Here is a 25,808-nt window from a genome sequence, read left to right as displayed (position 1 = left end):
ACTACGATATTGCTGTTCTTACTGTATTTATGATCAAATAAATGAAGACTTCTTTCAAAAATGTTTGAAATAGTAATGTTTCCAAACTTTTGACTGGTACTGTTACTATATATATATATATATATATATATATATATATATATATATATTTAAAAACGTTTATGTTAGATGCGATTAATCGATTTGACTATTTTAAACACTATTGTCTATTAGTTGCTTATGTATTTTAGGGATTGGAGAAGAAGAAGAATAATGGTCATTTTTAATTGTAATTATTTCACAATTTTACTGTTATTACTGTAGTTTTTATAGTAAATGCAGCCTTGGTGAACAGAAGAGACTTATTTTAAAAACATCGTAACAAAATCGTACAGACCCTACACTTTTGCACGGTAAAGCACAATAAAACAGTTGCCTTTCATTCACTCTCGTTCTCTCTCTGTCTGTAGTCTAATGACGGTGCGGAGATCATCCGGCGCACGGAGACTCCCGGCAGGAACGAGGTGGAGCTGAACGGACAGCCGCCCAGCGCTCGACCCCCGCAGGTGCTCACAGACGCCGAGGAGGACGAGGACGAGGAGCTGACTCTCAAATATGGAGCGAAACACGTGATCATGCTGTTCATTCCCGTCACGCTGTGTATGGTGGTGGTTGTGGCAACGATCAAATCCGTCAGTTTCTACACGCAAAAGGACGGACAGCAGCTGTGAGTATCATCACAGAAGTCTGATTTTTTTTATATTATGCGCTTTAATATAGTCTTGATGTTGTTCTTGGGGGTGTTCAAGCTTGAATGCTGATTATATAGAGGGATATATGCGCGTGACGTCACCGACACCGTCGGCCGGAGTGCTGCAGTTCCTCACAGCGAGTGGCAAAAATACTGAGCGGCTGTATATGTGTTCAGCGTGAATGCCGCGAAAAACAAACACAACACACACAAATAAAGTGGGAAAGAGCTTTGCGATTGACTGTACAACTAGATTTGACAAAAAATCGGAGGTATATTTTTACAGACTGCTATAGAAAGAGGAGCAAATGGATCGAAACAACTGGACTCCAGTCAGCGAAAGCTGGATTTGCAGTTTTCATTTTGTGTCAATATGATGAATTTAGCTGTAAAACCATACCCATATATTTTGTATTGTTATATATATTAACAACTCCTCAATTCAATATTTATCATTGCATATTCTGCATTATTGGATGTTTTTAATAAACACTGACCAAAAAAAAAAACTATAAAGTTTTATTTTGAACTCTCAAAGTGCACCAAATTGATAAATTTAACATTAAAAAATCACAAAATTTTCTTACAGAGACGAAGTTCCCCCTGAGGAACAGGTGCACTCAAAATCCTGTGGGAAAAATCGGTGTAAAAAATCGCAATGCAGCTTATAGCTTGTTTTAGGATTACTGTGGAGTATAGTAGTTATTATATCATACTACTATATTATATTATAGTTTGTAGTTGTTTCATCTGGTAAATTTTACTCACTCCTATTCACTTATTAGATCATGGCATTATTGGTTTTAACAAGAGTTTGTATACGTGCAAATTTCGGCTGTGTTTATGATCATATGTAGTGGGCCAGTCCGGGCCGATTTTTTTATTTATTTATTTATTTTTTTGTCCCAGTTCAGCCCTGGAAATGTTCTGCCCCTTTCAACACACTACTAACTAAAGCCCTTTTTGGCAGGACTAGTTTTCCAGGGGGTTTTAATCCCACCCGAATCTGCCAGGTCATTACCTGTAAACCCACCGTCCTGCAGAGTTTGAGGAACCCTGCTGTAAACTTTCCAGGGCAAATGACCTACTGTTTTTCGTTGTTTTTCAAGATCAACCGTCCCTTGAGAAATCCAATCCCGTCCGAAAGTGAATATCTGTGATTTATTGATGTTGTGTTATCCAAACGCTTCTCCTCCTGTGTTTTTGACCTACCTGAGCTACTGTTTGCGCAACAATCTTTGACATGCTTTCATTGCGATGAAAAAATAACAAATGCAATAAATAAATTGAGGAAAATCACGGAAACTGCGAAGACTGCCTATTTTAATATCAGTGTCAGGGAAGAGTAAGATCCTAGTCTAGATTTCTCAGCCACTGCTATAAACTATAAATAAAGTAAAAGACATTTACGTGATGCACACACAGCACATGACCTTTTGCAGCAGCCACGTCGAGATAACACGCATGCCCACTTCTGGAATAAACATAAACATGTTCGTCCCGCCCGAAACAATACTTTGAAGAATTAAGAGACAAAATGTAAGAAATGAGAATTAAAACTCAAACGTCACTTAGAAAACTACTCCCGTCCCAATAGGGCGTAACTCATCCAGGCCCCGCCCCTTTATTTTGCGTATGAATTATTTAAATGAGGAATATTGTGACGTGTTCGTTCCCAGAGGAAACTCAAGACTACAATGGAGGCGTTTCAGGAGTTCACAAACACTGATATAGATAATCATATATCTTTGTGCTTTTGAAATCAACGGGGTTGCTGTGTCCATTTCTTTTTAGTGTCTATGGTTGTGATTGGTCAAGCGCTTTGAGTGTGTTTGGGAAATTACTATAATTGCCAGTTTTAACACACTACTAACTCAACCAGGCCCCACCCCTTTATTCTGCGTATGAATTATTTAAATGAGGAATATTGTGACCCAGAAGAAACTCAAGACTACAATGGAGGCGTTTCAGGAGTTCACAAACACTGACACTGATGACTTGTAGGAACTTTGCAGATGTGTTTCACGATCAAACAGCAACATTACACTCTCAAGAACGATGAACTGTAAAAGCATCTCCTCTTTAAAGTTGTATTTCAGTGTCATGGTTTCCAGCCTCTCCCCCCTCAGGCCTGCTTGACAGTCCTTGAAACTCCTGGAATTTCATTTTAAAGTGTCTGTCAAACCCTGGAATTAGTTTGTTCACGTCTAAAAGCAGCTAAATATTTATATAAGCTAAATACTAATCATGACCTGACATGAATCACAGATGTGTTTGTTAGGATAAAGCTAGAATTCTTCCATGCAGTCCTCACCCAAAAATGAAAATTAGCCCATGATTTCAGACGAATACAATCAGAGCTATATTAAAAATGTCCTGGCTCTTCCAAGCTTTATAAATGGAAATTTGTTATATTAAACACTGAACAAAATTATATACGTAACACTTTTGTTTTGTTTTTTGGCCCCTATTTGTTATGAGCTGAACTCAAAGATCTAAGACTTTTTCTATGTACACAAAAGGCCTATTTCTCTCAAATATTGTTCACAAATCTGTTAGTGAGCGCTTCTCCTTTCCCGAGATAATCCATCCACCTCACAGGTGTGGCGTATCAAGATGCTGATCAGACAGCAGGATTATTGCACAGGTGTGCCTTAGGCTTAGTATATATCTCATAATTTTGACTTTATAACACAATTGCGACTTTATCACACAATTCTGAGGTAAAAAGTCAAAATTGTGGGATTAAAGACGTGTTTTTATTCTGTGGCGGAAACAAACTTCCATAATGTTCACAGTATACAGACTATTCAATATTCAGTATATTATACTTGCAGTGCATACAGTATATTCACCTCACTCAGTTGCAATTACTATACTTTATGTAATTGCAAATATTGTGTACAAAATGTTTTTTTTTCTGTAATGTTCTCCATTTTAGATGTAGTGTCTAGTAAATGATTGACTTGTGTGTGTATGATCTGAGAGCATTGCTTGATTTTGAAGCGATTGTTTGACTTTGCCAGAAGAGCCAGAGGTTTTGTGAGTTTAGTTTTAAAAGTTGGATTTGTGTTTAATGATTTGAGAAAATAAGTGAAGGTTTCAAGGAATGTGTCTTAGCAAATGTGGAAAAACTGTAAATATCTGTGTGTAATTCATCCCAGCTTCAAATTTTAAAATCATGCAGATTTAAGGCTTAAGATTTGACTAAAATGTCTGAAAGCACTCCTGTATACGTGGATTGAGGGAGGGCCTGAGACATATGTTGACGCAAGACAACATTAGAGCATGTACACGGCAAACACCATTCGTTCATATCTTTCTCAGATTCAACTGATTGTCTGAAATGATCAAGTTGTTCTGGCACCATTTTAATAAACCAATAAACCGCATGCCCGTTTAAGCAGGTCAGTGTGTCCGGTGATGCAGTTGCAGTGAGTGTCCTCTAGACAGCGCTAATGTCCCACTGACCCCTGCCTGATTTTGGGGTCAGTAAGATGATTTTTTGAAAGAAATGAATAATTTTATTCAGCAAGGATGCATTAAATTGATCAAAAGTAACAGTAAAGACGTTTATCATGTTACAAAAGCTTTCTATTTCACTTATGCTGATCTTTATAACACTCTCTTCAACTTTCAGAATCCTTAAAACTTAAATACTTTTTTTTAACATTGATATAATAATTATAAATGTTGAAGAAAAGCAGCTTTACTGTATTTGCCACCTTGGAATTATTTGTTAGCTTGGTTTAAGCTTGGTTCATGATTAATAGGCATCTTTAGTCATGCTAATTCAGATTAGCACACTCAGTTTCAAATTAATCTTGTTTATTGTACTTCAGGGGCTTCGTAGTCCAGTTGTTAGCAATCTGTACTTAATCTGTATTTAAGAAAGCCATTTTTTAAGCCATGATAAACTATTCTAGATCAAGGCTAGCCTGGTTAAAACCAGACCATTCTCAGTTGTAACTGAGTTATGGTTTGGCAAAGCGTCATAGACAAATCATTTCCAGAGGGGCGTCACCAACAGACGTCACGGGTAGACCTAAAACCAATCAGAGCGATGAAGGAGATGACGTATGCGGTTGCGGCGGAGTGTTCTTTGCTCGGTTTTTAACCAAACGGAAACGTTCAAAATGCTTCGAATCCGAATGAGTGATGTTCGACCATAGACATATACACTAGACCTCACCTTGGCTACGGCAGTTCATTGGAACGAATGCGTCAATAGAGCCGCCATCTTGAAACAGGGGAGCCCCTCCACTTTAATGCATCAGACACAGGTTTAACGGAAATAAAATCACCATAAATCATCATGAATGCGATTTTTCTTGTTTTTTTGGTTTGTACCAACGGTCAGACATGTATTTATCATTGATTCCAGAAAGAAATTTTATTTATTTTTTTTTTAAACATTCTTCCTAGTTCAGATTTCATCTGTGAACATCATACGCTGCACAAAAGTCCGCCACCATCAATGAATTCGAAGTAACGGCAGAGATAGCAGCGTTACCTAGCTACTTCCTATGACAAGACCCCTGTTCCAAGATGGCGGCGGTTTTGACGCATACTTAGAACCCCAAGGTGAGGTCTAGTGTATATGTCTATGATGTTCGACGGCGACATCCATCTTTGTAATGTAGGCGACAAAATCCCAGCGCTGTCGTCATCGTGTAAAACCCGCCCCAACGTTTCTGATTGGTGCCTCGATTTCGACGGATTGGGAATGAGTTTGTATGAGCTCTTTGCCAGACTAACTTTTAGAGCAAATCTAAATTTGCCAGAAGTTGTCTGGGTTTTTTCCCAGGCTAGATCAAGGCCTAATCCCGTTTTAATAATCCGGGAAGCCGTCCATCTGTGTGAAAGATCTCTACTATCTCTAATAGTTGAAAAATTTTCCTCTATTGTTTTGTATTTAAATATAGTTACTTTAGACTGAAGTGTGTCAGGCAATGGGCAGTTTTGAGATTAACCATAGACTGTAAAAAAATATGGACAAAGCGTCTGTGACGTCACCCATAGACTCTCTGAAGAACGGCTTTGAGGCTGTTTATGGGGGGTTTGGCCGGCGCCATACTGGAAAATCTTGGGAAATACAAAATACAAAAGTTTCAGAAAGGATACAGAGGTGGTATGATGTGCTGTGTCAGATCATGGCCGAGACGTCAAATTCACTCGGCGCAGCGCGTTATCAGCTGTCAATCAAAGTTAACCGCCCTTATTTGTCATAAGTTTTATATCTAAATATGATCTAAACTAACGAGTTAGGAAAAAAAAATCACCCCCCTCACAGTTGTCAGGCACGCAGAACATATAGAAGAATACAATAAAAGTCCATGGGACCAAACTGTGAACATATGAATTTATGCTGTGAAAACAGACATTTTAAAGGAGAACTCCGGCGCAAAATGAACCTTTGGTCTAATTACACATTGTTACCTAGTCAACCGTTATCCGAGATTTGTTTTCATGATTGCCGAATGTAAATAGTTTTATCTCTAAAAACTATAACGCTAGTATAATGCTAGTATATAGGGCATAGAGTAATGACAAATAAAAATCGCTTGTTATTACCACTAACAAGGCTCAAAATAGCCCCACGCTAACACGACAGCATAACAAGGGTCCCTACATTCAAACCGAAGCATTGAGAACTTTGTCAGTGTCCATACAGTTTAATAAGAAGATATTTTATACACACAGTCAACTTCGCGAATACAGGAAGAAGCCATCTTTGAAAAATAGTCTCTACTAGTCGATCTACGAACGCCGATCCAAGTGCGCTGAACTGTGCAGAATCTCATATGGTCCGTTGTTTCCGGAAGAAACACAAACACAAACCGTTTTCTTCTTTTCAATATGTACACGTAGCCTACTGTTTGCGCTCACTTTATCTCCTCATTCACATCTCACCAGCGCACTTGGATCGGCGTTCGTAGATCGACTGGTAGAGACTATTTTTCCAAGATGGCTTCTTCCTGTATTCGTGAAATTTACTGTATGTATAAAATATCTTCTTATTAAAATGTATGGCTTTGGTTTGAATGTAGGGACCCTTGTTATGCTGTCGTGTTAGTGTGGGGCTATTTTGAGCCTTGTTAGTGGTAATAACAAGCGATTTTATTTGTCATTACTCTATGCCCTATAGACTAGCGTTATACTAGCGTTACAGGCTAAACTGTTTTTAGAGATATAACTATTTACATTCGGCAATCATGAAAACAAATCTTAGATAACGGTTGACTAGGTAACAATGTGTAATTAGACTAAAGGTTCATTTTGCGCCGGAGTTGTCCTTTAACATGACGTCTATGTATATTTGCTCCCTTTTGGGACCGCCCTCTAGCGGATTTGGGATGTATAGCAGTTTTTCGCACTTCCGGGTAGGCTTCATCTTTCAGATCAGAATGTTGCCGCTTGAGATTAACGTGCGTCTGTGTGTGTTGCAGGATCTACACCCCGTTTCGCGAGGACACGGACACGGTGGGCCAGCGCGCTCTGAACTCCATGCTGAACGCCACCATCATGATCAGTGTGATCGTGGTCATGACCCTTGTGCTGGTGATGCTCTACAAGTACAGATGCTACAAGGTCTGTTCACTCTAGTGTTAGTATCACACTCATGGTTTTTGCACTCACGCTGCAGGTTCATGACTTGTTTTGGGGCTTTTTTTTGCAGGTGATTCAAGCCTGGCTGTTCCTCTCCAACCTTCTCCTCCTCTTCTTTTTCTCCTTCATTTATTTGGGGTGAGATCCGTTTCTTGTCCTAGCGTTGGGCTGTGGTTTATAGGGCTATTATTGAAGTGATTATTATGTCTGTAGCATGTTTGGCAACCAAATGTTGTAATGTTATTTCCATCAGCTGATAAATACATTTTTAAATCAAGATATTGTATTGACAATGCAAGAGTTAAGACTCTCTAAAGTCTCATCCACCACATCCCAAAGACTTTTAATGAGTTTAAAGGGTTAGTTCGCCAAAAAATGACATTTCTGTCAGTAATTACCAAGGGTTTAATCCATCAGCCAGAAGTTGAAGCCTCGCGTGAGCCGCCATTGTAGCAGAACTTCGCCGACTGTTAGCATTCCATTGACTCCCATTCATTTTGGCGTCACTTTGACAGCGAATAACTTTACATCCGAGGCGTCCATGGACTCCATTTGTCCATTATTTATTTCTAAAGAAACACAACAGTGTATAAATAGGCAGCAATGTCATTGCAACTTTCAAGACCCGGAAAGGTAGTAAAGACATCTTTAAAATAGTCCATGTGACTCCAGTGGATCAAATATAATGTTATGAAGAGAATGCCTGCTCACTATTGGCTCCAGCGTCAGCATCACACGCCAATAGTGAGGCGGCGTTCTAGGGTTGAACCAGGAAGTGCTGCAGAGAATGACGTGGGAGAGAAGAGAGTGTTGAATAAAGTCGTTATATCGGGGGTGGGGGGTTTGCACACAAAGGATTCTCGTCGCTTTGTAACATTTAAGGTTGAACCACTGGAGTCACATGACTATTTTAACGATGTCTTTACTACCTTTCTGGACCTTGGAAGTTGCAATGACATTGCCGCCTATGTGGGGTCAGAAAGCTCTCGTATTTAATCAAATATATCTTAATTTGTGTTCTGAAGATGAACGAAGGTCTTACAGGTTTGGAACGACATGAGGGAGAGTCATTACTGACAGAATTACAATTTTTGTGTGAACTATCCCTTTAAGGACTCCAATTCATGTGTGAAAATTATTCTTCATGCTCCTCCCAACCATTCCTTCACAATCTGATCCTGATAAATCTTGTAATGTGGCCAAAATGCGTTTCTTAAATGATGGTTTAAGAAATGAAAAGCTACACACTCCATCAATTAAAAAAAAGGTACATGGACTGCATTTATATAGCGCTTTCATAGATCCAATGGCCACCAAAGCACTTTACATATTGCCTCACATTCACCCATTCACACACACATTCATACATCGTTGGCGGTGTTACCCATACAAGGCGCCATCCAGCTCGTCGGGAGCAGCTGGGGTTAGGTGTCTTGCTCATGGACACCTCGACACTTGGTCAGGTGGAACCGGGGATTGAACCACCTACCCTCTGGTTTGTAGACAACCTACATAAACCACTGAGCCACTAAATTAGGGTTAGAAGAACTGTTACCAAACATAGAACATGCTAGAAACATAATAATCACAGCAATAATGATGCAGTCATAGACTCTTAAGCATATGTATAGATTGGGAGCTTGTTTCCACCACAGAATAAAAAAAAATTCTTACTTTCTTTTTTTTTTTTTTTAACTGCATGATATGAAGTCGCAATTGTGTGTTATAAAGAAAGAATTGAGAGATATAAACTCACTATTTTTTTTTTCTTCTAATGGTGCATTCACACTGGACGCGAATAGCGCGTCAAGCAAGAGTGATTTCAATGTCAAGGTAATGCAAAGAATGTAAAAAATTCATGCGGCGCCAATTCTTGCGGCGCGGCACGGTAAACGCGAAACGCCTCATTTGCGCGTCAAGTTCGTGAATGACGCGAATTGATCGTCTGGTGCGTTAAGCGCGAATGATTTAGTGCTATTCGTACATTCGCGTTTGACGCGAATTCACGCCTGAGTTGAAAAATCTGAACTTTGGCATCAATTCATGCCGCGTTAACCAATCGGTTCGCCTCCGAAGGGTCCGGTGGACACAAATACGACTATGATCACCACGCCGCTGTTCTGCTCTCTAGAGCAAATACAGAGCGGCGACTCTCTCGATGAATGGTCGATCAACATAAAAAAGATGGCCGCCAACAGGTTTCGATTCCGACACGCATAAATTTCGCTTCAAACTTTTGTTTTTACACGCGTCAATTTCGCTTTTGATGTGCGAATGGATTCAAAGTGTTCAAGCGTATAACTAGACGCGGTAGGCACGAATTTGACATGCTATTCGCGTCTGGTGTGAACGCACAGTTAGAATGGGACTATATAACTCGCGATTGCAATTTTATTTTATCTCACAATTCTGAGAAAAGATGTGAACTTGCAATTGTGAGATAAAAAGTCGAGTAAATATTTTATTCTGTAGTGGAAACAAGCTTCCACTCATTTGCTTATTTAAATCCGAACAGCACATTTTTTGGCCGGGCAGTGTGAAATACAGCACAAATGTAGTTCCCAATGGCCGTGTCCGATGCTCATCTTATGGTACGAGAGCATTGGTTCTGATGACAGATGCACTGTGCTTCTTCACACCAGGGAAGTGTTCAAGACATACAACGTGGCCATGGACTACTTCACGGTGGCGTTGATCATCTGGAACTTCGGTGTGGTGGGAATGATCTGCATCCACTGGAAGGGTCCTCTGCGGCTCCAGCAGGCGTATCTGATCATGATCAGCGCTCTCATGGCCCTGGTCTTCATCAAGTACCTCCCCGAGTGGACCGCCTGGCTCATCCTCGCTGCTATATCCGTCTACGGTCAGTCAGAGTTCATCTGGTTCATATTTACAGTTATAAAATGGTTAGTTCCAATCCTTGATTCTGATTGGCCAATAGCTGTTTCATTCACAATAAAACACGGCTTTGACCGCTTCACCCAACGGTTCTATGTATCACTACACAACATAAACGTAAACACATGTTTGATCTCATTGGTAGCCTATTGTTCATTGAAGCTAGAGTAGAGTATTGTGGGAGATCGAGGAGCGCCCGTGATCCTGCATTTACAGTAGACATAGCATTTTCCATTTCTACCGACTGACGAAATAATGCATTTAACTTCTGTTGCTGTTTACGGGTAGGGAACTATTTTTTCCAGCGGAAGGAAGGCTTTTAGTGATTTTTACTTCATGAAAGTAATGATCCAATAACTCAGCTTCACGTCTTGACTTACATCACCCTTCAGCCGTGACTTATTCACGATACGACACAGCCTCTCGAACTGCATTGCTTACTCGTATATTGTAGGAATGCACAATATATCGGCCATCATATCGGTATCGGCCGATATATGCTCATTTTTGATGTCATCGTTATCGCCCCGATTGGCTAATATATTAAGGCCGATATATAATCGGATTGTTTCCTTCAGCTGAGACACTTCAGATGCCAACTGTTCAACCTGATGGGTTTGAATTGCTTGAAATATGATTGAAATCTCTTTAAAAAATGTGCAGCACAGATCTGTCATATAGGCCACATTCAATTATAATGAGAACATTAAAAATGGTGAGTGGATTTTAATGGTGAGACTTTTGTTTTTGCTACCAGCTCGGATAAAGGATTTAAAATTGTAATTTGCTCTTAAAAATTATATGAATTTTTATAATATGGATGTCGATCGCCCAACATATTGGTTCACCGGCTTTCAAATGTAAAGAGTTATTGGTATCGGACAAAATGTTCTTATCTGTGCATCTCTAATATACAGTATTTCTTACTTTAGAGTATGTGTCTGTACTTTATTGGATAATTTTTATTTTGGTAGACTTGCATTTCATAAAAAATATGTCAAACTGACACCCGTACTGTGATTCGTGAACAAGCTAATTCTTTTCAATGAACCAGTTGAATTGGAAATCGCACTGAACGATTCATTTGCAAATTGATTGCAGCGATTCTCGAGTCAGGAACTCAATGATCCGGTCTCCAGGTCTCTGAACTGTTCATGTCTAACTCTAAATGAACTTCGAGATCCTAAGAGCATGAGTGTGTGATATGAGCGTGTTATTAATGTCAAATTTGAAATAGAAGTCATATTTGATCCAGTTGTGTGAATTAATGCTGTGGTGTGTGTGTTCTTGCACTACTGTAGATCTGTTGGCGGTGTTGTGCCCTAAAGGACCTCTGCGTATCCTCGTAGAAACGGCTCAAGAGAGGAATGAACCCATTTTCCCAGCGCTCATCTACTCCTGTGAGTAATAGGTCTTCTCGGCCTTTTCGGTGTTGTCTGTCGCATTTACACGTGTTCTCCTTTGATTTGTCAGCAACCATGGTGTGGCTGTTTAATATGGCGGACGTTGCGGAGACCGGGAATAATTCCAGCCATCCAGTTCCTCAACAGGAGAACCAGGGTGAGTGTTTGCTGTTAAAGGAGAACTCCGGCGAACAATGAACCTTTGGTCTAATAAAACATCGGTACCTAGTCAACCGTTCTCTGAGATTTTTGTTTTCATGATAATTGAATGTAAAGAGGTTTATCTCTTAAAACGGTTTAGCGTATAATGCTAGTAATGGGGGCATTGACTAAGTAAAAAGAAATCGCTAGTTTATACCACTAACAAGGCTCAAAATATCCCCACACTAACACAGTAACATAATGAGGGTCCCTACATGCAAAACAAAGCATTGAGAACTTTGTAAGTGTACAGACCGTTTAATAAGAAGATACTTTATGAAGACAGTTCACTTCGTGTATACAGACAGGAGCCATCTTAGAAAATAGTCTCGATAAGTCAACCCACGAACGTCGTGCTGAGCGATCTGAACTGTATGAAGTTCAACGAACTTCAGAACTGTATGAACGACGTTCGTGGTTTGACTTATCGAGACTATTTTTAAGATGGCTCCTGTCTGTATATACGTGAAGTGAATGAATGATTTCACAGGACATTTGAGTTATTACGCGACGATAGCACTACTAAAGGTATGATGAAATTGACCTTTGGCCTCCCTTTCGGTCATTGCGAGTGCACTTTTTTTTTCAAACGGTAATCGAATTTAGCTCCTCGATTTTCAAATGGCATTTTTGGCAGAAATTCCCATCCCTAGTGTGTGTGTGTTATCGAAACATTAATGGTAAGGAAAGACCCTTATACTGTGAGCGGCACATATGTGGAGTTTCTCTGTGTTTCTCCCTCATTCGTGATTGTGGCGTTTCTTTGAGGTTTACAATCCAGTATTCCTGTAATAATTTTGTCTTTTATGAATTTAATAAAGAACTCGTCTTGTCTCGTCTTCTGTCCAAACGCACCGCGCCCTTCTAAGTCAGGTGACTGTAAATGCGCAAAAACTTGTTTCCAGTGCAGTTTTGCGAAATATTCCTTTTTTCGAATTGTTTGAAAAACCACCTCATGCGAGCGTAAACATGTTTTTGCGATAAACTGGAGTTTTCATTTTTTAGCGTATTTTCAATTCGCAATTTGAAGGGTAACGGATGCGCGGCTTCTGTCTCCAGCAGTGGCAGTGGCGCCCACAGCCCAGCCGGAGGATGATGGGGGTTTCACACCGGCGTGGGTGGATCATCAGCAGCACCAGCTCGGCCCGATGGACTCCACCGACGAGACCAGGCGAGAGATCCAGGAGATGCCCTCCGCACGACCGCCCGCCGCCGAAGACGACGAAGAGAGTGAGTATCAGCAGGGCTACGCTCGCATCACCGTAGCATATACTTAAGCAGTATCACACAAGCAAGTGTGAGGTTTTCCCCAATATCAGCACGACTGCAGATGTGGAAGTGGCTTTATACAACATTGATTGTATACATATTAGACACATTATTGTCTGTTTTTGAATGAATCAGTCATTCAAAGATTCATTCATAAAGATGACTGACTTGATTTGCTGTTGAATGAATTCGGTTGGGTGAATGACTCTGTGATTGAGTCGTAGACCTGTTGGTGGTTTTTAGATTCATATTTTAATTTTAATTTCCAAAAATTAAATGATTTTTAACACATTAAACTAATAGCATCATTAATGCATTTGTTCTTGCTTTGTATATATACATGTATATTCTGTTTTAGATGCCGCTTCTGCAGTGCAAAAATGCTTTTTGTTGATACTCATTTGATTTTATTTGTAACCTCTTCTATAGTCTTATTATACCAATGGCATTTATTTATTAAATGTAAGAATTTGACATCCGAGATATTGCATGCATCTAATAAGGTTAGGAAAAAATGATCTAATAAAGGTAAAAACAATAAAGTTGGCAAATATTTGCCCTTATTTAAAAAGTATATTTCTGTCCCAACTAGGGGTGTCACGATTTCGATATTAAATCGAAATTGATCGAAATTAATTCAATGGTATCGAAATCGAAATAAAAAATGGTATCGTCGATACTGCCACGCCCCATGTCGCGTCCGTGATGGAAAGTTCAGATCGTTTTACTGACTCTATTGTTCAATCTCGTTCATCAAAATTAACTAAACTTTTTTTCTAGTCATTTCAGGGGCTTTAAATGTTATATTATTAAGTTATGTTACTTGTTTTTGTTATATTTTAAATTTGGCAATGGTGTAGTGTACATTGTGAACAAATTTATATTGCATAATGCATAAATGTGTAGTCTAAAAATTGCATAGCAATCTGCGCTTTACATTTTTTACATTTTTTTTTAAAATCGAGAATCGAATTGAATCGTGACCTTAGTATCGATAACTTAATCGAATCGAGGATTTGGAGAATCGTGATACCCCTAGTCCCAACTGTAAACTAACCACTCACTGCACAGAAAAAGTAGAATATGAAAAGCTTCATGAGTCGGCTGTCAACAACAGACCTAAACCAGTCAAAACACAAAATATCCAGATATTATACCCTAGTCCTGAGATGACGTTCAAATAGTTCTGATTCAAAATGCAGTGACACGCTTATATTAGCAAGTGATGTATTTAGTCATATATTCAGAGGAAAAGATGCCCGTTAAAGGGATAGTTCACCCCAAAAATGAAAATTGTGTCAGTAATTACTCTCCCTCATGTTGTTCAACCCTGTTCATCTTCAGAAACACAAATTAAGATATTTTTGATTACATTCTCAAATTTTTGAGCTGTCTCACTCCTCCACAGGCTTCTATGTTATTGAAACTTGCCGGCCCAGAAAAGTTATTAAAGTAACTAGCCATTATTATTAAAGGAAAGAGACGTGTATGCATTTATCCAAGCTTTAATGGCAAGGAAAGCCCCTTTATACCTGTGATCACACATCTCCCTCATTTCTGCTTCAAGCTCTTGATAAACTGTGGCATTTCTGTGTGGTTTACAGTCCAGTGTTGCCATGATATGCTTGTCTTTTATGAGTTTAGTGAAGAACTCTGTCTCGTCTATTGTCCGAACATACGCATCTACGTCAGGTGACCTGTTGTAAATTCGCAAAAACTGTTTCCATTGCAGTTTTGCTAAATATTCCTTTTCCGAACTGCCTGAAAAAACACCTCATGCGAGCATACAAAGTTTTTTGTGATTTTATAGAAGTTTTGCGAAAATGACGTGGTAGTGAATGACACGGGGGTAGTGATGGCTCAAAATACAATGTTAGTGATCTTATATGTTATAATGAGAAATTATTTTCAGTTCATTATGAAACTGGAGGGACAGATAAGACTGTGGCAGTCCAACAGAATCGATGTATTTAATGGGAAACTCTGCAAAGTTTCCAATTAAATGAAGTATACACTCAACTAAAGGATTATTAGGAACACCTGTTCAATTTCTCATTAATGCAATTGGGCTACAACAGCAGAAGACCCCACCGGGTACCACTCATCTCCACTACAAATAGGAAAAAGAGGCGACAATTTGCAAGAGCTCACCAAAATTGGACAGTTGAAGACTGGAAAAATGTTGCCAGGTCTGATGAGTCTCGCTTTCAGATGGTAGAGTCAGAATTTGGCGTTTACAGAATGACAACTTGGATCTATCATGCCTTGTTCCCACTGTGCAGGCTGGTGGTGGTGGTGTAATGGTGTGGGGGATGTTTTCTTGGCACACTTTAGGCCCCTTAGTGCCAATTGGGCATCGTCTAAACGCCACGGCCTACCTGAGCATTGTTTCTGACCATGTCCATCCCTTTATGGCCACCATGTCCCCATCCTCTGATGGCTACTTCCAGCAGGATAATGCGCCATGTCACAAAGCTCCAATCATTTCAAATTGGTTTCTTGAACATGTCAATGAGTTGACTGTACTAAAATGGCCGCCACAGTCACCAGATCAACCCAATAGAGCATCTTTGGGATGTGGTGTAACGGGAGCTTCGTGTCCACAAATCTCCATCAACTGCAAGATGCTATCCTATCAATATGGGCCAACATTTCTAAAGAATGCTTTCAGCACCTCGTTGAATCAATGCCACGGAGAATTAAGGCGGTTCTGAAGGCGAAAGGGGGTCAAACACAGTATTAGTATGGTGTTCCTAATAATCCTTTAGGTGAGTGTGTGTTTACTATAGATATGTTATATATTATCTCTGCCTGTATGTGATGTGAAAATAAGATAAAAATTGGATGTTTTTATAAAAAGTGTTTTTTGAAGTTGCATAATATTGTTACCTGTAAGCCAAACCCTCTCTGTGTGTTTGTTCCTGTGTTTGTCAGGGGGTGTGAAGCTGGGTCTGGGAGATTTCATATTTTACAGTATGCTGGTGGGTAAAGCGTCCGCTACAGCCAGCGGAGACTGGAACACCACTCTAGCCTGCTTTGTGGCCATTCTCATCGTAAGTATCCCACAGGAAACTCTCTAAATAAGCTTTTTTTCAGGTACTATTCCCCCAAAACGTATTAGCACACGTGAGCCACGGTTTCACGCCTGCCGTTTGCCTTGTAACATGGCTCATTTTACCCTTAGTTCGGTTTGTGTGGGCATGTGAGGGCGTTTGTAATCGCAATAGACGACTTAAAGCACATGTTATCTCCAAACAAAATGATGTTAGAGTATTATTTAATCAAGAATACAAATAACGCGTTGGTTGTCTGTGGTCATGTAACAGACTGTTATTGCTATTGGTTTCTGGTGCTAGGGGAGATGGAAAGGATCTTTAATATATTTAGTTCGATTTTGACGCAGTCTCACTGGTGTTGGGTAATAGATGCATTACTTCGTCTGCTAATAATATCATCAGTGTATTAATTGTATAATATCAGTGAAATTGTATAACTGGATCAGTGATACATCTCCATCCCTTAAAGGATGGCACAAGATCAGTTTTGAGTTGATTCCCCTGCAGTCTTACAAATGTGTTGCATGGAAAAACAGGCCAGTTTTACAAAGTCTGGACCATATCTGGATGCCTTCGAACCTTGTCTTCGCCCTATTATATTACATGGATCATTGTAACTGTGTAACTTTCTGGACATTTAACCCTCTGATGGTCTTCCTTTATGAGTCACGTCCTGGGCCTTCCTGGTCAGAAGTGACCGGAGGCCTAAAAATGAAACTTCTTCCATCCCAGTAAAACCAATGCAATTTATTTTTGTTCTATAATATTTATTCTTTTTAATTTAGTATTTTGAGACAATTTGATTGAATTTATTCATATTTATGCAATATTTATTATAGTCTATTTTTTCAATGGAAATATATATATATATATATTATTTTTAAAAAATAATTATTAATGCAGTATTTTAGTTTAATATAGAGTCTAGACCTTTAGAAAAAATATTTTTGACGAAAATTAGCACCATTTGGTTACAGTATAGAGAAAAAACGTAGAATCATGGTGGAACCAATAGATGGCATGTACAGCTCTCTATGGAGAGGCATGTGAATTGCCCAGCTGTTTATGAACAATTTTTTTTTTTTTTGGTGGATTTGAATATGTAATTGAAACAATCTCAAAAACTATTAAAAAATTGGTTAAAAAAAATGAATTAATTAAAAATTGTGAATTTTTGTGTTTTTGTATCAATTTCCCATTCATTTCCTATGGGGGTCATTTTTGACCAAAGACCAAAATCGTGACTAATTTTTTTAAGACCACTTAGCATGCTCAGATCATGACCTCAAATATTTTTGTGTGTTCACATACATAATGCCATAAAAGTCACAAAGTTTCGTAACATTCCGATGAAGCTGTGATTTTTAAAAATTCAAAACATACTTTTTGTAGTCTGAATTTATTGGTGTGTATGTGTATAAAAGTGTGTTTGTATGTGTGTGTGTGGGTGTAAATTTTTCGCACTCTTGTTGATGTTGTAGAGTGTCACCCCTTTACCGCGGTATACTTCTTTTAATAATCGTGGCTGATTTGTGGATTGTACAAACAAAAATTCAGAGAATTTTTAGATTTTTTTTTACAATTTCCCATTCATTTCCTATGGGTCGGTCATTTCTGACCGAAGACCACGAGTGTGACTATTTTTTTTTACAACCACTTAGCATGCTCGGATCATGACCTCAATTTTTTTTTGTATTCACATACCAAATGCCAAAAAAGTCACCAAGTATCATAACCTTCCGATGAAGCTGTGATTTTTAATAATTCAAAACTTATTCGGTCAGAAGTGACCAAGTACCATTAGAGGGTTAACCTTATTTTGTCTCCCTCTTCATCTTTTGGAAATGTTATTTTAGGAAGGGTATATTGTATATAATCTTTTTTTCGTTTTTACAAATCTGCCTTATGTTATGGTCCTGTTTTATTTAAAATTCTGGGCTATCCCTTTTTTTTCTTTCTTTCTTTTTTTGTGGTATGGAAGCATTTGGGCAGCAATATGTAATTTGAAATCTAAAATCTAAAATGACAATGTAATGTAAAATAGCAATGCATTTCTGTATTTAAATTTTAAATTTACCAATACATTTGTGCAACATCTAGTGCAAAATTAAAATGATAATTCAATTATATAATTTCATACCATAGTTTTAAAATGTAAATTGAATACATATTTTAACTTTTTATAAGTTGCAAAATGTGTTACAGAAATGATTAGATATGTTTCATATATTCAAGCTAAAACTGTTGCAGGACACTTGATGAAAATGCAATTGTAAATGCGAGTGTAAATACAATTAAGAAAAATAACATTTAAATGCTCATTTTGCTCCAGTTTTTGCTTGAACATGTCTGAGCATTTCTGTAATACATTTTAATTTTAATTTTGCAACTTATAAAATGTTAAAATCAGTAATCAATTTACATATTAAAACTAGTGTATGAAAAGGGAAATTTAATTATATAATTGATTTTTCATTTTCAAATGTAATGGAAAATGTCAATTAAAATACAAAAATGCATTGCAATTTTGCATATTACATTCAAATTGAACTTCCATACTGGGCGGTTGATGTCTTGGTATATATTTGTATTTGAAGAAAATTCAATAAATATAATTATTTAAAAAAAAAAGAAGAAGAATACAAATCACCTAATCCATTTTGCATCCAAAAATGCGCAATTGGTTAGCGTTTTCCAATATTCTGCTTATTTTCTCAGGGTTTATGCCTAACTCTTCTCCTCCTGGCGATCTTCAAGAAGGCTCTCCCAGCTCTCCCCATCTCCATAACCTTCGGCCTGGTGTTCTACTTCGCCACCGACAACCTGGTGCGGCCCTTCATGGATCAGCTGGCCGTTCATCAGTTCTACATCTAGAGAGGTCACTTCTCACACACTCCCGTCTACAGCGTGTTCCCAGAACCCTCTTTCAGGGAACGTGAACCCTGTAGGCTAGCACACCCTTCCTCTGGACACGACTGGATTGGCTGTTTTTGGCATTGAATGACTCTTTATTAATTACAGTGCCTCTCCAGTGACTGATATTTGCTTTGGTAACATCTTTGTTTGTTTGGAGAACACACAGAGACCATCTAAAGCCATCTTACATGTGTGAATGCATTTCCGACAGTGGTTATGACTTCATTTGGAGTTGGATCGAACGGGACCAGTGCTTGCTTTGGATTCACTCTCTAGGCATCATGTTAATTCCTTCTCTGATTTAGCGAACATTAACCAAAGCCCTCTGAATGATATGACTGTTCACACACAGGTAAGGTACTTTGAGTTTTGGATTGACGCCTCGAGTTTTCTTATCGAGTCCGTTTGACCATTTGAGACGACGTCACGTGCTCTAGTTTAAGTGCTGATCCAAGCTACTGCTGTGCTCTCCTGGAAAGTATGGGAGCATTATTTTGGAATGTATAAACTTTCTCTTTTAAATTTCCTCCGTTTGTTTGTTTGTTTAATTTTTTTGTTGTTTTGTTTCTCTTCTTTTTTTTATTTACCTGCAAGATGATTTACGAGTTACTTTTACGTTCATACTAGCCACACCTTGTCATTTTAAGAAAAGATTTTGTAACTAAATTGAAAGATTCACAAATAAAGGGGTTGCTCATTTGAGCAAATTTCAGTCTTCTGTATCACGTTCTGTTAAAAGAGTTTTAGAATTGAGCTATTATTTGTTCATCTTCACACCGAGTATACAGTAAATATGTAAATTGGGGGGTCCATAGCGTTTGTGGTCCATTTACTCGCATCACGTTTGGAGGAAGTCAAAAACGTGACAAAGATTTGAATTGGCCACCAAAAGAAAATAGTATTCCTTCAATAGAGAGCCTAAGTCCCGCCCCTCCGCTTCCGGCTCATGGGACCTTATTTCGGAAAAAATATGAATGGTAGTCAATGGAGAGAGACAACTTATCTTTTTATTCCGTCTGAACTGTGCCCTCAATTACACATATGATGTTTGTCAATTTAAAAGATAATTCTGAAAGTCGAAAACGTCGCAGTTCGACATAAAACAGAAGAGTAGCGTTTAGTTTTATGTGAAAATCGCTCTATGAACTACATCTCCCGGGAAGCGAAACAACGAGTGAGATCCGCTGCTCGTGTGTGTGCAGTCTGGTACAAAACACTCAGGTAGGACGGCGTAACGTTACGATTATAACGTAAGACTGTGGAAACAATGACAGACGTTACCCTCAGTAAAGTTAGCTTCATTCATTGAGAGAAAATGTGCACCTTTGGGGTTTGTAGTCTTTGTAATATACGTATTTTCACAGTCTTATACCTCAACGGTTTTACATCAAACTGCGACTTTCTTTACTTTAAAATGTATCTATTAAATTGACAAACATCATATGTGTAAACGAGATCAAAATATTTGTTGTCTCTCGCCATTGACTACCATTCAATATTTTTCCGAAATAAGGTCCCATGGTGGTCGACCGGAAGGGGAGGGACTTAGGCTCTCTATGCACTCGGACATAGCCGTGTTTTGACCAATGAGCATTCAGTTGTGTACACACTGCTTTTAGAAGATGTTTGCTCCATTTAACCATTCTTGCCATCAATTCAGTACACCGTACTATTACCGAACAGATTTGTTTACCTGTAGCCTTCTCTTGTTGGGTTTATCTGAACTCTACTATATTGAGGACATTGTGTGTGACTGACTGTCCCCTAATCTCATGTGATTGTGGATCACTGTGGGGGCTCATTGTGTTTGACCTATTGTTCAGTCTCCCTGATGTTGATGGTGGGAACATTTCAAGAAATTCCTGAATAGTGTAGGAGCGTCTCCCCCTTTACCGGCTCCCTGACCCTCTGGAACTGGCATGTTACCTGAAACCCTGGAGGTAGAAGTAGTTTCCATGGGAACCGCTTGGCATGGCATGCTGGGATGGCCACTCTCCTTTGTGATTGGACCTTGGCGATTAGTGTCAAGCTGAGCCTTCTCGTTCCACCTGAAGTCTACAATTCCTTTGTTCATCTAATCAACAGAGATTACTTTGCAAAAACACATTGGGTTTTAAAACTCGGCATGTGTTTTTGCTTATAAACACGTGATACCTCAAATTGCTGTTGGACGTGCGAGTGTTACCGATCATCTCTAGCTAATGGTAAAAGAACACGAACACTGTTGAAAGATACAGTACAACTTATCAAAATGTATTCCTCATGCATAATATCGACCAATCCTTTTTTGAACTCTTCCCTGAACTGAAATGTAGTACACCCACAAGCCGCGCAAGTTACTCGTGTATTGCAGTTTGGCTGGTGGTTTTGTTGCCCGCATACCGCCTCCCATGGCCGAAACTGGTATTACAACACCTGCTGGGCCGGGGCTAGTAATTTAGCATGCTAATTCAGGTTAATATCTCGCCAGCACTATAACTTGTCATTTTTTTAATGACATCATCAACCTTATTTCTTCTCATTCTTTTGACGCGTGTAGCTCGTTTTTGAGATATTTTAACCTCAATTTTTACATATGGCACCTTTAAGTCAGTCTTTATTTATTTATTTTACTAGCAACAGTACGCTTGTGGCATGAAGCTGATAAGATGAATGGTGTACTTTGAGAGATTGGATCACAGAGATTGGACGAAGGACTCTTTTGAGTTGGGCCAATAAGCAACCGTACGTCAAACTTGTATTTGGTTCAATTCAGTTTGGTCTTTTAAAGGGGTGATGAACTGAGGAATCAAATTTTCCATGAGCTTTTGACATCTAAGAGGTCATCATATTATAAGAATATCCTGCACGTTTCAGAACTGAACCTTGTTAGTCCAATAAAAGCTTTTATTGACACCAGGCTCAGCAAACGACTCGGGGAACTATGACGTCAAAGAGGATAAAACACCACCCCCGCAGAAGAAGATCAACGCCTACTTCAACACGGCCGGTTTAGCCCCGCCCACCGATTCGCGCATTACACGCATAGATAAATAACATAGATTCCTACCTCGTGATGACAAACCGGATCGAGCTACCGAGCAATACAGAATATTGTCCAGCGCCTGGTTGTGGAAGAAGACAGTCGCTGCATAAGCTTCCTCTGGATCCCAATAGGACTGAATGGATAAACTTTATTTTTAATGACGTTCCAGCTGATGAGGGTAAAACATCGTCCGTCTGTTCGCTTCATTTCACTGAGGATTGTTTTGTAAACAAGACTGGATTTGCAGAGCGATTAAGAGTAAAGAACGGTGCTGTCCCGTCTATATTGGATCTGACAGGAATGGTGCAACACACGGACTCTGGGTCGAACATGTATGGGCGAATCATTCCGGTTGCCATTTTACAACATTGGACGTTTTCAAAACAATTTCCCCCAAGTGCACCGACAGGTGAGTTGAAACTCATTATAATATGCAAAACTGTTATCCACTCACAGCAGTGGGCGTTTACTTCCAAGTCTTCAGTGTGAGACGCCCATAAAAACCAAGCGTTTCTGAGCTGGGCTGAAAACTAGGGTAGAAAATAGCCTATTACTTATTCATTTTGATGTTTTTGAATGCAAAAACCAAGCGAATGTCATAAGTTGACCTCGGACAACAATATAATACAATTTAAAAAGCCAGTTCATGACCCCTTAAAAAGAAATGTATTTATGCCAGGGTGGGAAAGCTAATTTGATCACTATTTTTTTTTTTTTTTGGACAGTATGTCCATTAATTTCCTAGTAAGGTATTAAGCTGGCTTACTTGAGGCCATGCAAGGCACTGTAATCTCTGGAGGTGAGTCTTGAGCACCTCCACTACCAAGACTACAGGAGATGTGGCTAAGGATAGCTCCTCTAAGGGGATTACCAGACGTCTGAGGGAGTGTCCTATGGCACACAAAACAAGCCAGCGCTGAGGGATTAGGCCATCCACACGCCGCAAGCACCAAGGACACAACCACTCTCTGACTTTATACTCTCAACCATGTCGAAGGAAAAACTGGAAGCCCTGGTGAAGCGCATGGAGGTCACGCTCGTGGAGATGGAGCAACTGAAGCTGCACTGTGGCCGGCAGAGCGAGGAGCTGAGCCAGCTGGTGGTGGAGCTACGCCGGGAGAACCAGGAGCTCGCCGAGAAGTACAACCAGCTGGCCCAGGACATGAAGGAGGCCAAAGAAGTCATCGAGCAATTGCAGGACACCAAGTACGCTTTTGACGCCAAGGAGAGGCAAGCCCAGAAGCTCAGCCGACAGCTCTGAAAGACCAACTGGAGACCCGTTTACTAGTTGCCTGTGGCATGTTATTGGGAATATTGGTAATTACAGAGACCTGACTACATAGATGCAGAAATGTGTTTGTAATGATTACACACTATGTGAACCCATGTCAAATATGCAATACTGATGTTGATTTGAATGTACTTGAGTTCACCCTGTAAATGTTTGGTTTCAGGGCAATGCCTTGGTACAGGATTACTTAGTGAAACCTCTGAAATTTAGCTGAATAAAATCCCACTGTAGTTGATTAGCGCCTGAACACATGGTCAGACTACAAAGGATTATCGAACCAAATGTGAACTTGCTGGAGACTGTGCATGTGAGAAACAATCATGGAGAAACGCTCTCTTTTGGGCCTCAAAGGGCCGTGTTAAGTGTTTAGGTTATAGATTGCACCAACATGGGTATCGGTGCCTGTAAAGTTGCAAAGATTATATCCGAAAAAATACCCTTCCAGGTAATCGTTTTTTTTTTTTTTTTTTTAAAGGACTAAATCAAGCTTTCCATTGGCGTGGATGTTCGAAATGGATTTGAATGACTTCATCTTGAATTACTGTGGCACTGTGTTTCAGATTTTTAAATATGACAATGTTTGGTTAAAATGTGGATATATAACCGTGTTTAATTTCGTCATATCACATTTGGATCATTATTTTTCAAAGATCCATACCTTGATATGTCCAAATTCTTTTGAAACCACCAATGTCTTTGTACCATCCCGATGAAGTAATTACACTAAAGTGTAGACACGTGCCGAGCATTGTGGGAAAACACTTGCATACCACCCTGAATGTCATTGAATAAGCAGTTGAACAAAAATCTTGCCGTGTTATGATGCACTGTATGTTATGATAAAGTGATTCTCTGCATATACTGGTTTATGCAGTGTTGTTAAAAATATATATAAAATTGCATGAAAAGATGTAGCCTATTTAGGCTACATTTCAAAAGTTTAACACTGTTTAAAGTTTAGTATGTTCATGTATGATTGTCATTTCAACAAAACTGAAAAAGGTCCTTCGATTAAAAACATTACATTTTAAGAAAAACAGACTATGTATATAAATTGACAGAAATGTTGTTTCCTAGTGGATAAAAAAGGTACTACACCCTATGGAAGGTTGTTTCCGCCACAGAATGAAAAATAAAAAAGGTAATTGTGACTATCTCACAATTCTGACTTTTTTTAGAATTGCGAGACGTAAAGTCAGAATTGCGAGACATATAGTCAGAATTGCGAGATAAAAAGTCAGAATTGCGAGATAAAAAGTCAGAATTGCGAGACATAAAGTTAGAATTGCGAGATAAAAAGTCAGAATTGCAAGATAAAAAGTCAGAATTGCTAGTTATAAAGTCAGAATTGCGAGATATAAAGTCGCAATTGCGTGTTATAAAGTCAGAATTGCGAGATAAAAAGTCAGAATTGCGAGACATAAAGTTAGAATTGCGAGATAAAAAGTCAGAATTGCGTGTTATAAAGTCAGAATTGCGAGATAAAAAGTCAGAATTGCGAGACAAAGTTAGAATTGCGAGATAAAAAGTCAGAATTGCGAGATAAAAAGTCAGAATTGCGAGATATAAAGTCAGAATTGCGAGATAAAAAGTCAGAATTGCGAGATATAGTCAGAATTGCTAGTTATAAAGTCAGAATTGCGAGACATATAGTCAGAATTGCGAGATAAAAAGTCAGAATTGCGAGATTAAAAGTCAGAATTGCGAGATAAAGTCAGAATTGCGAGACATAAAGTCAGAATTGCGAGATAAAAAGTCAGAATTGCTAGTTATAAAGTCAGAATTGCGAGATAAAAAGTCAGAATTGCTAGTTATAAAGTCAGAATTGCGAGATATAAAGTCGCAATTGCATGTTATAAAGTCAGAATTGCGAGATAAAAAGTCAGAATTGCGAGATATAAAATAAGAATTGCTAGTTATAAAGTCAGAATTGCGAGATATAAAGTCCCAATTGCGTGTTATAAAGTCAGAAATGCATGATATAAAGTAAGAATTGTGAGATTTAAACTATTCTGAGGGGGGAAAAAGTTAGTATTTACTAACTACTATTGTAACTAATAATAGTAGTTAGATTTCCCCTTAGAATTGGCCTGATAAGCCGCAATTGCGAGTTTATATCTCACAATTCTAAGAAAAGATGTCAGAATTTCGACATATAAACTTGGAATTATGTGTTATAAAGTCAGAATTGCGAGATGTAAACTTGCAATTGTGAGAAAAAACAGTCAGAATTGTGAGATAAAAAGTCGCACTTCTGTCTTTTTTTCTCAGAATTGCGACGTAATATCACGTAATTCTGACTTTATAACAAGCAATTTCAACTTTATATCTCGTAATTGCGACTTTATTTCTCACATTTCTGACCTCATATCTCGCAATTGTGAGATAAAAAGTCACTATTATTATTTTT

General features: G+C 38.8%; 1 protein-coding gene across 3 annotated transcripts in view; it reads left to right on the top strand.

Moving 5' to 3' along the window:
* psen1 (presenilin 1) overlaps positions 1–19,794 on the top strand; it is a 30,259-nt gene extending 10,465 nt beyond the window's left edge. For 2 of the 3 annotated variants that reach the window (XM_039651117.2, XM_039651118.2), the window contains exons 3-11: positions 450–706; positions 7,180–7,321; positions 7,410–7,477; positions 9,982–10,202; positions 11,539–11,637; positions 11,711–11,797; positions 12,901–13,071; positions 16,045–16,163; positions 18,885–19,794. In XM_039651117.2, coding sequence (XP_039507051.1) covers positions 450–706; positions 7,180–7,321; positions 7,410–7,477; positions 9,982–10,202; positions 11,539–11,637; positions 11,711–11,797; positions 12,901–13,071; positions 16,045–16,163; positions 18,885–19,040 — 1,320 coding nt within the window. In that variant the 3' untranslated portion in view covers positions 19,041–19,794. The remainder of the gene's footprint in view (positions 1–449; positions 707–7,179; positions 7,322–7,409; positions 7,478–9,981; positions 10,203–11,538; positions 11,638–11,710; positions 11,798–12,900; positions 13,072–16,044; positions 16,164–18,884) is intronic. The other variant, XM_039651119.2, reaches the window with a different exon arrangement.
* Positions 19,795–25,808: the final 6,014 nt, after the last annotated feature.

Source organism: Pimephales promelas, chromosome 15 (genome assembly GCF_988280905.1).
Source record: "Pimephales promelas chromosome 15, fPimPro1.hap1.1, whole genome shotgun sequence".
Lineage (NCBI taxonomy): Eukaryota > Metazoa > Chordata > Actinopteri > Cypriniformes > Leuciscidae > Pimephales > Pimephales promelas.
This window is presented reverse-complemented; position numbering and strand designations above follow the sequence as displayed.